General features: G+C 38.5%; 2 protein-coding genes across 5 annotated transcripts in view; one reads left to right on the top strand and one right to left on the bottom strand.

The window, feature by feature from the left end:
- The window catches only part of RTF2 (replication termination factor 2), a 56,137-nt gene that overhangs the window by 19,640 nt on the left and 19,005 nt on the right, over window positions 1-17,492 (bottom strand). The window lies entirely within an intron of this gene.
- LOC120380323 (beta-1,3-galactosyl-O-glycosyl-glycoprotein beta-1,6-N-acetylglucosaminyltransferase 7-like) lies at window positions 394-16,591 on the top strand. Of its 4 annotated transcripts, XM_039497949.1 has the most exons (6): window positions 394-589; window positions 4,942-5,047; window positions 9,334-9,423; window positions 10,189-11,223; window positions 11,708-11,803; window positions 12,874-16,591. In XM_039497949.1, exons 4-6 carry the CDS (start codon window positions 10,248-10,250, stop codon window positions 13,098-13,100), a joined length of 1,299 nt encoding a protein of 432 aa, XP_039353883.1. In that variant the 5' UTR covers window positions 394-589; window positions 4,942-5,047; window positions 9,334-9,423; window positions 10,189-10,247; the 3' UTR covers window positions 13,101-16,591. The 4 variants fall into 4 exon arrangements, with proteins under 4 accessions (XP_039353883.1, XP_039353884.1, XP_039353882.1 ...); XM_039497950.1 differs by lacking the exon at window positions 4,942-5,047; XM_039497948.1 differs by lacking the exon at window positions 394-589 and having other exon boundaries at window positions 4,662-5,047.

Raw genomic sequence — 17,492 nt, 5'->3', positions numbered from 1 at the left:
ATTTGCGCCGCCCCAAGCAGGGCGGCACGCCGCGGGGGGCGCTCTGCCGGTCGCAGGTCCCGCGGCTCCGGTGGACCTCTCGCAGACGTGCCTGCGGAGGGTCCGCTGGTCCCGTGGCTCCGGTGGACCTTCCGCAGGCATGCCTCCGGAACGTCCACCGGAGCCGCCTGCCGCCCTCCCACGGGACGCCGCGCCAAGCACGCGCTTGGCGCGCTGGGGTCTGGAGCCGGCCCTGCACATGGGAAATTATCAGTGAAATTGGAGAAGAGAGGGATTAATCTGAGAATTTTGAAAGGTGGATAAGGAAGTGATTAAAGGAGAGATTACAACAGATCACACTGAAAGGGTAACTATCAGGTTTCCTGTTAGAGGCGTAGTCTCAGAACAGTAATGCCTTCATGCAATCTATCTATACGACGAAACACGGCTCCTGAACACCCCTAACTGCTGCCTTTGCCTCTCTTTTCCTGTTAAAACATCTTGCAGAGAAGACACTCATAAATCAGAGAAAAACTGAAGAAAATTCCCAGGGATAAAAAAAGCAGCCGATCAATTCTGTTTATGTGATTCAAGCTGTAACTGCTGAAAGGTAGGACACTGAAGCAGAAAATAGGCATGCAAATGAGCAAGTTCTAGTTCCGTTTGTGTAAGTGCTCTCTCTAATTATAAAAGGAGTCTAAATTGTGTTAGTCAGATTATATATTTGTGAAGTTACCTGATCTAAGATGGTTATATTTAAACAACTATTTGAACTGTGGGAGCAAGAGGCATCCAAAAGCCTTCAGAATCTGACTTTACAGATACATAGATACACACACACTTTACTATCAAAAAGGTAATTTCGGATTCTGAAGGTCTAATACCTATACAACAATTCAAATAATTGTTCAATAGGTATAGAAGATACAGCTAGCTACCCACAAACTCTGATTTCACAAGGTAGCCAGAACTTGAAGTATAAAAAGAATAGCTTTTAGAATAAATGAAAATCTTTTTAAATTACAATTGAGCTGATTGCATTGATATGAAAAAAATTACGTAAGAAAAATACAGCCTTTTAATACCAATTTTTTTTAAAGTTTTCATTATACTAAAATCTTCTCTTCCTGCCACATAAAAAATCAGGGTTTGTACCTCAACTACTTAGACTACAAGATTTTTGAGGTAAGAATCATCTTCTTGTTCTGTGTTTGTACAGTGTCTAGCACAGCAGGGTCCTGGTCTAAGACTGGGGCTCCTAGGAGCTATGGTAATGACAACAGATACAAATGTACCTTTTATACCTATTAACAAATTTAGCTTTATGCATTTAAAGCTTGGCATCTCTGTGTTATTGTTTATTCAGTGTCTTTTAAAACAAATGTGGAACTCTAAACCTAAAGACATAAAAGCCAAATTAGGTTGGGGTTTTTTTCCCCCTAAATGTATGTACATTTGATTGTTGAAAACATATAAAAAGGGCTGGAATTCTCTTCCAAGGAATCTACATATCTCCATACTCCTACTGTCCCCTGTTCCCACACACACACACACCAGCCACCCTCTAAACCAGGGCTGGGCAAACTTTTTGGCCTGAGGGCCACATCTCGGTATGGAAATTGTATGGCGGGCCATGAATGCTCACGCAATTGGGGGTTGGGGTGCAGGAGGGCTCCAGCTGGGGGTGTGGGCTCTGGGCTGGGGGTAAGGGGTTGGGATGCGGGAGGAGGCATGTCCCCCCTCAGGCTCCTATGCGGAGGCATGGCCAGATGGCTCTGCGCATTGCCCCGTCTGCAGGCGCCGCCCCCGCAACTCCCTGCATAGCCCCCTGGCTGCCCCTATGCATAGGAGCTGGAGGGAGAACATGCCGCTGCTTCGGGAGCTGCATGGAGCCACAGCACGTGCAGAGCGGGGCAAGCCCCCGACCCTGCTCCCCAGCAGGAGCTCAAGGGCTGAATTAAAAGGTCTGACAGGTCGGACGCGACCTGTGGCCCGTAGTTTGCCCACCCCTGCTCTAAACAGAGCAAGAATTTAGAAGGAAGGATTGACTAGTGTTTTATTAGACCTGAGGCCAAACCATGGTTCATGTGCCAGCCAATCACAAGCTTATGCATTAACATGGTGCTTCAGAAGATGAATGACTACTAGCTAAAAATACTTTTTGGAGGCCAGTATGTAAAGATGCCACTTCAAAAGACTATTCATTAGAAACAGTAATTCAAGTATTGAAAAATTCATTTTCCTCAGTGAGTGGGGAAGTAGAGGCAGGATGGAGGTGAAAGAAAAAGAGTAATGAGGAAAGAGGAGAAAAGACACATTAAGCTATTAATTTGTAGAATTTAAACCTTCCTCCAGAGTTTCTAGTTCTTAAAAGTTGTAAACAACCCTCCAACTGTGAACTAATGCACTGCTGTCTGCAGAGGACAGCTTTGGTCCCTTGTTTCTGTTCAGTTTTCCTAAACATCCACAAAGTGAAATCAACAAGACCCTCGTCGGTTTCACAGTTACTCTTCATAATTCTAAAGGGTTTGTCTACACAGTCTTTTGGCCCAAGCCTCCCAGCCTGGGTTGACAAACTTGGCCTAGCGAGGTCTTGCTAGTGCTCTAAAAATAGTTTATATACTGCACTTTGAAGTTGTGGCTGGTGCTGAAGCCTGGGCTCGAGTCTGAAGCCTAAGGAAGTGGGTGGGTTTCCGGGCCTGAACTCCAGCCTGAGCTGCAACTTCAACGCACTGTCTACACAGCTATTTTTAAAGCTATAGCATGAATTCCAGTATATCCACCTGGCCTAGGAGGCTCACTCCTGATTTGCTCCAAAATGCTATTTAGACATACCCAAATAGGCTTGTTAAAAGTATGATCTATAATAGAGGCAAGCAGTGGAGATACACAGGGGAGAAAAAAAAGCTGGGGAGGAGCAGATGACACACTTAATTCCTTCCCCCAACTTTTGCAGGAGTCAGGAGGAGTGGCAGAGTAGTCAATCCTTGCCCACAGAACCTCATGATGTATTTTGTGTGTGTGGGGGGAGGGAAACAAGGGAGAGGAGCAAGAAAACAGCAACTAGGGGAAGAGCATAGGCTTCAAATTTGTCATCCAGAGGCTGATGCAAAAGAGATCCTCAAGAATAGTCTGCGGACAACACCACTGTAAGAATCTCAGCATTTTCCTCTTCATGGCAGCTGGAAAGAAGTAGGCTGTGTCTCTCACTAGGATATTGCTCTTGGATCTGCTTGGTGGGTCCCCATTTCCTCACATTTTTTATTGGACCCTTTGGCTAGTAGGCTGCTAGCTGATAAGTGCCTGATGAATGTTTCAGGTTCTGCAGTAACCTTAAGTCACACAAGAGTAGATACTCCCTTTTCCGTACAGGCCCTCAGATGGCTGAAGTGGCCTCCAAATGAATTCTAAGTACAACCTCTTTGCTGAAATCTGAAAATATATTTGGATAAGTTTAACTTCTTCCTGCTGAAAAAACTTCTAGGGAGAAGCATTGTCTTTGGAGTGGTTGTCTTTACTTGTCAATCCTAGGACTAAACATATCACCCAACAGTGACAACCAGTGGAACACTCCCTCCAAGAATACTGTGCTGAGCCAGCCTGCCTGAATGTCATCCGTATTGTGAGAAAAACATGTGTCAATCTTGCAAAGGAGCCCCCCAGCTCTGCACAGGGTACACAACCTTCAATTCTAGGTCAAAACAAAACAGTATTTCAAAGACCAAAAGCCTTGGCAAGACTGACTGCCAGTGTTTCTCTCAAGGAGGCTGACACCTGTCATTTATATCATGTACAAGAGCAAATACACCACAAAAGTCTCAACATATAATTCTTCCAAACTGTTCATCAAGGAGGTTGTTCAGCAAAATTAACTGGATGGCAAAATGATTAAATTCTGGGAGGAGGGAACAAGAAAAACAGCAAAAACAAATGACAGAAACATGATTTAGAATACTATCTGAACTCTGCAGTTCATTTCCATAGGATCCTTTTATGAAGCCCTATGCACATGAATTAGAGATAAAATATCAACCTTATTTTAGTTACGAAAGAAAAGGTCATCCAGCACATACAATATGCACTACAGAGATGTGATAATTAATACATTACAGCATCTAAAACAATAGTGCTATTGGTTATTAAGGACCCTATGCTGCAACTCCATATACAGTTTCCTTTGAAGTCAGAGCCTTTCATTTTTGGAGTGCCTGCAGCAGCTCCTTAAGATATTTCTAGGCCATCTTTGTACTTATTTCTGACCAACAGACTTTTTGTTCAATCAAAGTGACAAAAGTGCAGCTGTAGACCTACTCACACATACTATTTTTAGACTGGAAATACACAAAACACAAAAGCAGTTCTCTCTCTCTCTCAAGGCAGTTTTCATACCCAAAAGCTCCTCAGCTCCTACCGGGCTTATCTATTATCTTTTTACTTATTTAAACAAATATTAAATTTTATAAAAGCCGAAGGGAAATATTTAGATTAGGAGAACACAAAGAAAGGCGTCTCTTCTAGGATTTTTGTTTTGTTTTTAAACTTCAAGCTGCTATGGAAATCCGAACACACCCCTCCATTATACTCAGTTGTCTGCTTAAATTGGAAAGTTTCAGCAGACAAAGAGTTAAGAAAAGCATAAGGTTTTTTCCAGATCGTTCATAGTGCTGTGATAGCAACCCAGAGGTTAAAGCCATAGAATACTATTTATAATCTGCTACAATGTAGTTTCTACAGATCTCAGACTGTTTTTTACTTCCTTAAAAGGCTGCGTCAGAGCAATGACAAAACAAATCCGCAGAAGCTGAAGCTTTCTTTCATTATTACATTAGAGGACATTGCTGCCTCTGAATATTAAAGGGGCTACTGCAGAACAAATATATTATGCAGTTAAGTGAACTAACCAGTAAATGAAAATATTTCATGTTAATATTTAACTGATTTCACATGACGTTTCCACATAAGGAACAAAATGAAGGACTTAGCCTGAATTTCCCCTGAAGGACAATGGATTACACATGGGATTTCTTTATTAAATTCTGCTGCAAATGTCTAGCTTCTCTTGTACAAGGTGAGTTTCCGTAAGCTGGATTTTAAGATTTATTTATTGCAACATCCCTTAAGAGAACTATAAAGAATGCTTTAATTTTGACCAAAGCTTTGCACTTAGTTTTAAAAGTGTTTTTCAATATATTACTTTTGTCTGAAAAATACAGTTCCTGTTATGTATATTTATGAAGAAAGGTCATTATACATAAAAATCAAAGCTTTAAAATCTTTATAAAATTCAAGATCTTGTAACTGCAATTTAAGGTTTCTATCAAACAACTCATTTTCTTACAACTGCATAACCCAAGTGTTTTACAGCTTTTGTAGTAGCATTTGCATTAAATTGCAGTGCTCAAAAATTTTGTGCAGTAAACCAACGAAGAAAACAGCTAAAACGTTAGCCTTCATAAACCTGGTTGGTGTTCTAGTCAGTACGGATCCAATATTCATCTTTTAGTGTCAAAAGGATTTTAATTCCAAAGAAACTATTTATTGGGGGTCCAATCTAGCAAAATTTTCATTTACCTCACTGAGTGTAGGATAAAGCCCATAACAATTTATTTTAAAAACAGTTGTAAGAAGTAAGGATTCACTACTATTACTTTCTTTCAGAATGTATGCTGGGACTTTGTAACATTTTTTATAATTTTATTGCTCACTTTCCTATATAATTCTACCACCACCTGTTGTATAATTCTCTCTTTAATCAGATAACAAACAACCCGAGTACATATAAAAACAAACGCACTTTAAAATGAAGCGTAAGTGCTTTTTAACCCCTTACTTTCTTTATAATAAAATAATTTTCTCTTCTAAAGGCATTTGATTTACTGAATTATGAAGATGTGTGAACTGAGGTTTAACTAAACTTTAACTTTAAAGAAATACACAAGTGCATATGCGGTAGCTGATTTAGGGATACACTGATTGGCCCAGAATATTGGGCAGGGAGAGATGCTAACAAGCAAAATTGTTTTAACTGATCTGAATTTAGTTTTGTAAATAAGCAATGAAATATACCATAAGCTACATAATGCGGTCTTGATTAACTGAACTGACTGGTATGTGGACGTATGTCTGCAGGTAATGTTTTGTGATAAATTCACTTTGCTTTTTAGCTAACTTTCTCAAATTAAGATGTATGAATTTTACCTTACCCCAATAGTTCCGCTCCCCACATACTATCCAGAAAAGTCACCACATACAAACCTTGGAATTTTAACATATTAACCAAAAATTTCAATTGAGTGCCTGAATTCGGCACTTAAAATTTATACCAAACAGAGGTGCCAAGCACCCGAAATAATCATTGACTTCAGCACCTCTGAATCAAGACACACATGTACCTAAGTTTGAAAGTACTGGCCATAATGTAACAAGGTACTCTGAGTATCAGGTATATAACCATGATAACTCTTTGCTTATGATGAATACTTGTAGATATTTTTGTTTTAGTAAAACATGTTTTTGTTTAGCATGTTCAAGTTCACCCACATACAGAGGGCTTGAGCAAAGGTCCTCCATACACACTGCCCCTTTGAGGGCAGATGGAAGTATGGGCAGATTGGTTTTGCAGGAGGCTCTCCATATTGGCTCAATATTGCCCGGAAGGTCAGATAGGGGCTACAGGATATTCATATATCCAGTGGTCCAAACTTCCCATTGAGAGGCATAGAAAAAGCAACAGCTGTTTTTCCAGCTTTCAGGCTGGTACAGTGACTGTGGAGGGCTTGTGTTTTAGCCCCATGATGGGTTTTATGGAATGCTGTATTTCCACACAAAGCTTGTCTATTCAAGCATTGTGCAGAAAGGAGAGAATTTTGACGTGACCATAATGCTTTACTTGCCTTTAAATGTAAGCATATTGAAGAAAGTTTGCAGTACCTTCACAAAAAATTAAGTAAAAACTGGCACAAGAAAAATGAGATTATAGTGAAAATAAACCACTGACATCATCACTATTATTTTAAACTTAATACAGTCACCTTCACTAAGGGGACACTGTCAAGTTAAAGACATCTAGGTAGATTGTTAGCAGAGACTTTTGATATTTATATATCCTATGTAAAACTTATGTATATTCTTGTTACTGTTCTCTTGTCTCCTTCCTACTCTCAATCCTTCCATGCATTTTATCTTTCTTAGACTGTAAACTCTGCGGACTAGGGCTTTTTTTTTTCCCTCTGTACAGCACCTAGCACACAGGGTTCCCAATCCTGACTGAGGCCAGTTAGTGCTATAATAAATAAAACAGATTCCATGAAAAAAATGTTAAAGTGGATTTTTCACCATTTAGTTTGTTTTTTTACATTTGGAGTTAAAATATTATGCATTTTCCTAAAATGTTTAAGAACTATATATTGGGGAAGGAATCTTCTCTTCTTAGATGTGTGTGAAGTGCTGTATATATTTATGATACTATATAAAAAAAACAAAACTCTTTATAATGTTAGCTACTACAGTGCTAAGCACTACAGAAAAACCCAAGACAAATCCTAATAATCTCATGCAAAATGCCCTAGAGCAGTTTCTCTTAAACTGGGGCCGCCGCTTGTGTAGGGAAAGCCCCTGGCGGGCCAGGCCAGTTTACCTGCCCCATCCACAGGTCCGGCCGATCGCGGCTCCCACTGGGAGCCAGGCTGCTCCAGGCCAATGGGAGCTGCTGGAGGTGGCACGGGCTGAGGGACGTACTGTCCGCCACTTCCAGCATCTCCCATTGGCCTGCAGCGGCGAACCGCGGCCAGTGGGAGCCATGATCGGCCAGACCTGCGGATGGGGCAGGTAAACAAACCGGCCCAGCCCGCCAGGGGCTTTCCCTACACAAGCGGCGGCCCCAGTTTGAGAAACACTGCTCTACAGGATGCTATTTATGGGTTTGACTGTTTTAAAGACAATTTAAATATAAGTAATAAACAGACTAGAGTTTGATTCCTCAGTAACGCCTCAGTTTTTAAATCTATCCATTAAATAATATTTCAAGAAAAAAATTCCTCCTCCTGCAGAGATGTTGCATTTCCTAATCTGGTTCTAAAGCATATAGATAGCAGTCCTATAAAATTACATGCTAGTGGATTTTCAATACCTTTTAATAACTTTGCATTTCCTGTCCTTCAATGCAACACTTATGCTGATGTCCAGCACAGTAAATGTCCCATGTGACACATGCCCTAGAGATCCCACCATTCACTAATTCAGAGCGACCTCTCTGTTCTCTGTTTAATCATTCACTCATTATAAAACAGTTATTCTGGCTTTAAGACAAAGCCAGGACCACCCTACTGTAGCAAACCCTCCCCCCGTAATCCCTGCTACTGGGTACATAATGTCCATTATACTAACCTATTTTTGGATCTGTTAGTTAGTTGGCAGCAGGCCACACTCCCAGTGCATGTCACATTTCATTTCTGCTGTGAAAACGCTTGTCTGTCTTTCAAAGACATTCTTCTCCTCTTGCTTTCTCCACAACATGAAAAGGTTGACGCTGATGTGAGTGCTGAATTGTTCAGCTTCAAGAGATGCAACGGACTCACTTAAAATCATGCTTCCAGATATATGTTTACAAAGTAAACATATCCCTTATGAGCCACTAAGAAAATATTCTTCTGGGACCTGATTTCCTAATGTTGTTCTTAGGCCTGCGTGTTCAGTGCATACTGAAGAGTACTGCTGACTGACGCACAGTTAGGGCATAGAAGCAAAATGGATGAATCTTCCATCTAGTGTTCCAGAAAATGGATTAATATGCTGAAGGGGAAAAATAAGACATTCTTCCAGCTTGAAATCCTGTGCTCTCTAGTAAGGACAATATGATAAATATTAGACTTTTGGCAAATAATGTAAGATTTAAAGATTATATGTTATAGAAAATCTCCAATTTTCAACTTTGATTTGTGTTGAGTTGTGTTATCCTCTGTAATGCTTTAGAAGCTTGAAAACAAAATTACTTTATTTGATCTTCTATTTGAAAGAAACGAGAAACTTTTGTTTTAACAAAAGCATGAAATCTTAAGATTGTAAGAAATAGCTATGCAAAGATCTAAATGAATAAACTGCATTGATTTTCTTTGCTCATGAGACTAATGATAAATTCTGATATCAAGCGACGTTGACAGATGCAAAATTCGCTATATTTGTGTATGAAATATCAATATTTTGCTACAAGCAGTTAACTTAAATAAAAGGTTAAAAAAAATAACATAAAGCAGTAGAAAGCATGAATTGTCTGTATAATTACAAGTAAAACTGTTAGAAGTCCTAAAATAATATTTATCAGACTATCAATTTCATTGAATGTCTTTTCTTTTCTAGGAAGGTATATATCCTATGCCAAATACTTCAAGGATAAGTACTAATGACTTGAGAGACTGGATTGCTGTAATGTCATGCTTATGAGCTGAGGTATCTGTAAAAATATATATTTTCACATATAAAACATGAAATTCTAAACAATTTTGCTGTAACAGAACTGAATTGACTGATCTATACATGTTAGAAAGTAAATTACAGCTATTGTCTTTTAAGGATAGATTTAAGTAAGCTACAAACAAGAAAATGCATTGTGTTTTCAGGTTGTGTATTCAAAAGCACTAATTTAAAGACATTACAGACAAAAAACAAATGAACCATGGCTCACTTTTTATTATAACGATGGTAACAAAGGTACAGAGATACCTTTGTGGATCATATTGTGATCTCTGGCTCTTATTTTAGTAGTTTTTCTACAGCTAAACATATCAGAGAGAGAGAGATATGAAGCTTTAGTATTGTCAAAACAAATCTGGTATGTCCTATCTACTCCTATCAGAGGAGCATCCATTTAATATCGGCTGTCAAAAGAGATTAAAATATTTAATAACTCTTGGGCTGACATAGGAGAAAAAAACCAAAAAATACAGCTAATGTAAGTAATAATTGGAATCTGTAGAGAATGCAACAGCAGATATGTTCAGCTCCTTATTGTCAATAAGAGTGAACACAGGGTGGGGGAACAAAGTTAAAAAGTTTATTTTAGAATGTGACACTTACTCCTAATGCCTTCCGATATTGGTGCTTGTGAAATTTAGCACTTCTATGCAATACTAAGAATACAATTTCTGCATCTACAAATGCATAATTGCTTCATCAGGTTAAAGAAATTAAAACACTATTTTCCCCCCCTTTTAGGTAATTTGAACTATGTTTAATTGAACTATGGTCAGAAGAAAGTTTCTAGAGAGCAAAAAATGAACCAACTTGATGCAACAAAATCAGGATTTTTAGTGTGCATTGGCCTCTGTATTTTCATCTTCACTTTTATCTATGTAAGAAACACATTTTCTAAGGTACCAAGTGAACAAAAATCCTTCCCAGATACAGCAGAATGTGGTGTTTATCCAGATGAGCTTTGTTCAGCGCTTTTTGAGGGGAAAAGTGCTGCACCTCAAATTGGAAATTTTTGTCAGATTATTCACCAACCTGAAATGCCTGACTGCATACGGACTCCATGCAATTGCTCTACAGTCTTGAAGAGTCTGCATTTTATAACAAGACCACTATCTGAAGAAGAAGGAAACTTCTCCTTGGCATACATCATCACAATTCACAAGGAGTTAGAAATGTTTGTGAAGCTACTCAGAGCCATTTATCTGCCTCAGAATGTTTATTGCATACACATAGATGAAAAGTCACCACCGGATTACAAAACTGCAGTGCAAAACCTAGTTAACTGCTTTGAAAACATTTTTATTTCATCAAAAAGAGAAAATGTTGTTTATGCAGGATTTTCAAGATTACAAGCGGATATTAATTGTATGAAGGATTTAGTTAATACCAAAACTCAATGGAATTATGTTATTAATCTGTGTGGCCAGGACTATCCCATCAAAACAAACAAAGAAATTATACAGTACATCAAAAGTAAATGGAATGATAAAAATATTACTCCTGGGGTGGTCCAACCTCCTCATATGAAACATAGGACGCATCTTAGTTACAAAGAATATGTACATTCAGGAACATCCTACGTGTATCCAACCAAGAATATGAAAGATGATCCTCCACATAACTTAACTATATATTTTGGTAGTGCTTACTATGCACTCACTAGAAAGTTTGTGGAGTTTACACTGACCGACGTACGTGCAAAAGATTTGCTTGAATGGTCAAGGGACACATACAGTCCAGATGAGCACTACTGGGTCACACTGAATCGTTTAAATGGTAAGATGCATGTTATTTATACCATGAATTGCCTCCTTGTCCCACATTATTATGACATTTCAGCCCAGGAGGGTGATGAAGTTCCCTTTGGAACCCAGTGATGCCATTGTATATCAGCTGTAGAGGTTATCGCCTCCATCCTCAGTGGATGTACTGCAATGTCCACATCCCCTGATGGTGTGGGAAATAAAAGAAGGAATCTTGAAGTATAACAAGTCTCTCAAATGGCAGTGCAGACCACTCGTTACTGGACTAGAAAAATGCAGCTTTTAAGCATGTCCCCATACCCCCTGTATAGACTACTTGTTCTAATGCAGCAATAAATTGGGCAAACCTATTCGATATATCTATCATGTCATTTTAAATATCTGTAAAATGAAGAAACAATAAGGCAATACTTTTAAAAGACAGCTTCAAAGACAATCACAATTATTTGTGTTACACAGAAAATAACTGTCTTTAGCTTTGGTTTGATTTTTTTTAGATGCTCCAGCTGCTACACCAAATGCACAGTGGGAAGGAAATATACGAGCTATTAAATGGAAAGATCAAGAAGGAGTTGCACATAATGGCTGCAAAGGTATTGTGATAACTGAAAACAGAACTAGGCCCTTTCAAAACACTGTATTTATGAAATCCCACTCTCAGATAAATTGATGCACTTGCTCTAACATCCATTGCAGAATAATTCTTATGTTTCATAATTATCCATGAAATGTCTCAGTCATGGATATTTTTTTGAAGTATAAAATAAAAGCAACCATGCTAAATTACTCTGATATCCAGTACAAATATCTTTCAGTATCTTAGAATACTGCAGACTGTTATAGTACCTATTTACTAAACTGTTCTTTTAACCCCCAACTAAGAAGATAGTTCTAGAATTAAGTGAGTTAATGACTGAGTTCCACACATTTAACATTTCAGTAGCATTAAAGCTTAAACAACTAGTGTTTTTACAAGCCACTGCACACTCACATAATTCCCACCTATTAAATGAACATGTATCCAGTGCACTAACCTTAGTAGTTCGTCTTAAACAGAAGAGAACAGATTTACCTGACATCCATTTGACAAATATGCACGTTCAACAAGTGAGTGTGAATGTGCCCACAAGGTAACTCAGGGTTGGCCCATGTGCAATCCAGCAATACAGGCAAAAAAACGCGGAAATATAGTGATTTCTAAAGAGCAGTTTGACCCTGGCTGAATATTCAATCACCTACCTGAATTTAAACCTGAAACTGCCATAAACTAAGCACAGAGAAAATTTGGGGACAGGACACAACAAGATGAATGAATTGTTGTACCCCAGAGGAGAGCATGGGATCAAACCACCAACAGGTCAAGTGAGCAACATGAAGCACTGCAATGTGTCACTGAAGCAGCAAGTCTGGGTACAATGTACACCCCTTTGTCTAAAATCAATAATCAGTATGTAGCTCCTTGTTTTTATAAGTAACAAAACAGTAATATTCTTTAGATTTACTTCAACAGTGCTTCATAAGCAGACACATCTATTTGTTATTAATGTTAGTAGCACCTTAAAGAATTTTTAAAACACATCTAATTCACTATTCCCCACTTCGTGTACCTTCTGCATTTCAGTCAGCTTGGAATTGTTAATATATTTACATTTTGTCTTTGCAGGTCATTACATCCGAGATATTTGTGTCTATGGACTGGGGGATTTACAGTGGATCATTGAATCACCTAATTTATTTGCCAACAAGTTTGAGCCCACAACATATCCACTGGTTATGGACTGCCTAGAGAGACGCTATAGGCTTAAAGTACTGCAGCAAGCTGAAGTCCCACTAGAAGCCCACTGGCATTTTCAGGAAAGTAACTATTTTAATATGAAGTTGAATGTCTGAGCCTACTGAACATCTAAAATATTGAGGAGAAAGAATGGGAAGAAATTAGCAACATGTCTTTTAAAAGTGCAGACTTCTTTATATAAATTATATTTAGGGAAGGTGGTATCATCAACCCAGCTCCTGTTCTGTTGTTCACCAACTACCATCTCTGGGACTACAAACTGTAAGAAAGTTCCTATCGGTGTTAAGAAACCCTTAATTACTGAATAGAGCACAATCACGATTACTTCACACAGACTGCCTTTGAGAAAGTTCTGAAGAATATGGACGAAAAGCTCAGAAGACAAATTTTTAATAAGACGTGACTTTTTTCCCCTATACCTGAATAAACTACCATATGATTATATATGAGACTTATCAAACAGAAGCAGAAAATTCAAGCTACTCCTTAAAATGATTCATTCAATGAGGAAATCATTGTTTCATATGTCCCTGAAGAAAGCACCATTCAAGTTGCTGAAACAGAAATTAAGCAGCACAGACTGAACAAAGACAAAATATTAAGATTTTAAAGTTAAATTCAAGTGGTGTCTAACTATACATCCTAGTAAGTAACTTATTTTTAATCAAGGGAGAAGTTTACATTACGTACAGTAGTCTTAAAGGAACAGTGTAGGTTGAAAACATTCACTGAGTTGTTTTTTTAACCTAATAGAGTTGCAAGTAACACCTAAATTTTTAAACTGAAAGAAGTCAAATGATATTATATATACATATATATGTGCTATTTTCTCAGTTTATTTAGTGTATTTGTCAGCACTTTGTATATAGTCAATTTCACTGTTTTGTTGATGGCCCTACACTTCCTGGCTCATGCACTAGCATAGCAACATCACTTATGCACTGCTCCGGTGGAAACTTACATGCATATTTTTCACTGGAGGATATTTATCAGTAGCAGAGCTCCTATTAGTTGAGTTTGGAGCTGGGGGGACCCTTTTCTTGGGATCTCTGAAGGGAACTGGCAAACAATGGGAGCATAGACAGGGCAAGAAGGAACAGATTGTACCTGGGGCTGGGGAGCAACTGAAAACTGGCCAGCAGGCCCATGCTTTCATTCCATAGGGTATGCAAGCACCCACTTCTTTCCAACACCTACACATAGCTGTACAGTTCAGAGACTATCTAGCAGCATATGAACATACACACCACCTCCAAATCCATTTGTGGATTAAAGGAAGCACTGTTCTGCATCAGGAAGGTGGTGTCCCCATCCAGACCCTATGAACAACCAACAGAGGCAGTAGTGCAAGGATTCCACAAAGGTTTGGGCAAGGACCTGTCTTCACTTCCCAGGACCCCTCTACTGGTTCTGGGGAACAAAGCAGTTCTTCTCTCCTTAAGCCTCTCCTGGCAGGCCTTGCCTCAATCCTGCGCTGAAATGACCGGTAGGAGTATAGGGGCACAAGCACATCTGGGTGTTGGTGTTCTCAGGCCAGCCCACTCTCCCTTGAGCAAGAAATCCATATAAGCACCAGCAGAAGAGGAAAAACAATTCAAACTATGTCACTGATGAAAGGGGACTCGGAGAAACTTTTTTTTTTTAGGGCACTTAAAAAAATCCAAGTTGTTTGTCCCCCGCAAAAAAATGTGTGCAGTGGAACCTCATTCCCATGACCCCAAATACACTCCTATATTTCCTAGAAGTTAATTTTGATGTAATAAAATAAATACTATTATTTATACATTGCAAATCTAGAGACTTCCATCTAGATACTATTTTTTTCCTACGGCTGCCAATGGGTTCTGCTTCTTAAAAATTTTAGAGGCACTCAATAGACCTTTGCTGTGCTCTGCCATTTATTTATGTATGGTATTTAATGGACTTCTGCCATGCTTTGGCAAGTACTTTTAAAAATCATCTAATACCATGCTCTGGAGTTCCTTTTTCACTCGGTTGCAGTCTCGTCATACTATTTCTCTGGGGAGTTCACAGGGGCCACCCTTAAATTTAACCAATTCTCCAGCATGGTTCTTATTTCTTCATATTTAAATTCTTAAACCCTTTTAATGCCATTTCCTTAAAAGCTAGCTTATGACCCCCAAACTAAGGGGTGTGTACATTACATACTCAAGAAGAGCGGATCCAAGTCATGGCACTACTATTTTGGGGTTCCCCCAAGACCTCTTCCACTGGGTTCCCCAAGAACTCAGTTCAACTCCAGTCTCATCACTTAACTTCCTTTATGAGGAGTACAGCAAAGCTGTGCTGAGCTGATCAGACTCAAGTGTCAGGGTGGATATAGGGCACACATCCAGTTACCCAGCAAACCTCTTCTTTTATTTCAATTTACCCATTTGCACTGCATCATACATTTTGGGACTGGCTTCGTCACTTGGAAAGAACCAATCCTTATACAGCATGCACTGTCCGTGCACTACTTACTTTTTACCTCATTTTATGTTCCAGGCTTCCCTTATCCATTATTATCTTGTCCGTTGTGTTCTTGTCCTGGGTGTTCCCCCGTATCTTAGCTAGTTCAGACATTCTGTTTCTAGCTTGCTGATCCATTTCCCTCCCTAATCCTGTCACCCAACAAATAAGGCCTCACCCAGGTCCAATTACTCATGTCAAATCAGACCTATACCTGTGAGGTAGCAAAGTACTATTCCCTCCTTTCCAGATGCAAAAACTGAGCCACAGAGAGGTTAAGTGACGTACCCAAGGCCAAAGTGATTTCCCTTCCTGAGGTTGAGTTTGGAGCGGAGCCATATTATTGAACGGTTTCTTGGCAGCACAGTTTATTTGAAAATAACTTTAACATAAGCACTGAGCATCTGTTTCCCTATTTATTTAGCAAGTCAAGAAATTCAGCCTCTGCCTCCATAATTATCTATGGTATAAAAAGAATCAGCATACAACTTAGTTATTTAAAAATACATTGCAGCATAACTCTTATGAATTTCATGGTTTAAAGTCACAGGGTAAACTAGCAAATGCCTTTTCTCAAGAAAATTAATCATTAGAGCATTTTTCACTTTGTTTAGACTGTTGTTGAAAACTAGGGATTTTGTTACGGGCATCAGTCATAACAAAATTAGCTTTGAACCTTCTGTTTAAACACCATTATAAAACATTAAGCGTATTTATCTGTTCTGCACAAATGTTTTAGAAAATAAATGTAATGATCACAATCATTTTGTTATTAGAGCCACTATAGAGGACTCTCAGTGTTTAGCTTGCATGTTAACACCCAATCTGCCAGCCTTATTCACAATAAGAAATATCTTTCTCCATAATTAATTAAATTAGTGGTTTACTTGTGTAGCAAGGAATCACTTAACATGTGTATGGATAGCAGAATCTGGCCCTAACTGAATAAACTAGAGAAAAAAAATCTTAGTTTACAGCTGTCAGATGTACATAAAAAGAACCTCTTGTTAAAATAGTATTAAAGTACGATTTAAGAATGGGCAAGCCAAGAAGTTCAGAGTTGAGCCTGATCCTTCCTTAAAATGGTGGTTCTATATTTTATATAGTTTTAATACAAAACTCTACATATAAAAAAATTGGGGGGAGGGTAAGGAGTCACCCAATGTCAACACAATGGGGCAGTTTAAGAAAACCATTTCGTCCCTAACTCTGATTTGGCACAAGCTCGTTAAAGTAAAAGCCTTAACAATATTTTAACTGAGTGTTTTCAACAACAATTTAAAAACAAGTCATTAATGTGACTGGGAGCTGAGAACAGCATTAAGATATATTTACGGAAATTTATTAAAAGCATATTATTGTTTTTTTACCAGCAAGTTGTTAAGGGTTGTCTCATGTCAATCTGCATTTACTGACTTTTAAAAACTGTTGACTCAAACTTCAATCTATCATGTCAATGTGATTATGTACAAAGTATGCTGCACAATGTATCACAGATGCACTAATTCTATGGATGAAAAGCATTTGAAACACTTCTGAAAGTTATTGCACATGCGCAACAGCTGTGTTTTCAAGATAAGCATATTTGTGTATGGTTAAAAGGCATTATTTCAAATACAGTACTATAGCAAGAGCGTAGTAAAATCTGTTGAAAATGAAACATTCTCAAAATAAAATGTTAAAGAAATGCAAAAGATGGCATATAAAAACCACCACCTTCTATGTATTCACATTTACTTTACCATAGCTTATGATAAATGTTATATTTAAAAAGATGCCCCTGCTATCAATTAGAGAGCCTGTTGTATATTGCAAGGATAAAAATAGAGTCCTAAATATGGTTTTGAAGAACATAATGAAACTTGTATTTTGCTAATTTATCAAATCAATGGACCAGAAGTACATTGTTAAAGGTTCTGCCCACTCTCCCCTCCTATCCAATATACATATTAATCCCCTTGGTCCCTTCAAGTTCAGTCTTTGCTCTGCAGGAATGCTTGAATAATATTGCCAAC

Source organism: Mauremys reevesii, linkage group 13 (assembly GCF_016161935.1).
Source record: "Mauremys reevesii isolate NIE-2019 linkage group 13, ASM1616193v1, whole genome shotgun sequence".
Lineage (NCBI taxonomy): Eukaryota > Metazoa > Chordata > Testudines > Geoemydidae > Mauremys > Mauremys reevesii.
The sequence above is the reverse complement of the archived record's forward strand: the minus strand, read 5'-3'. Positions and strand labels throughout refer to the sequence as shown.

Excerpts from the sequence above, each read along its gene's own strand:
- LOC120380323 (XM_039497950.1), top strand. The coding sequence starts at position 10,248 with ATGAACCAACTTGATGCAACAAAATCAGGATTTTTAGTGTGCATTGGC. Across the intron at positions 11,224-11,707 it reads CACACTGAATCGTTTAAATG|ATGCTCCAGCTGCTACACCA; the intron begins GTAAGATGCATG and ends GATTTTTTTTAG. Across the intron at positions 11,804-12,873 it reads TGCACATAATGGCTGCAAAG|GTCATTACATCCGAGATATT; the intron begins GTATTGTGATAA and ends TTGTCTTTGCAG.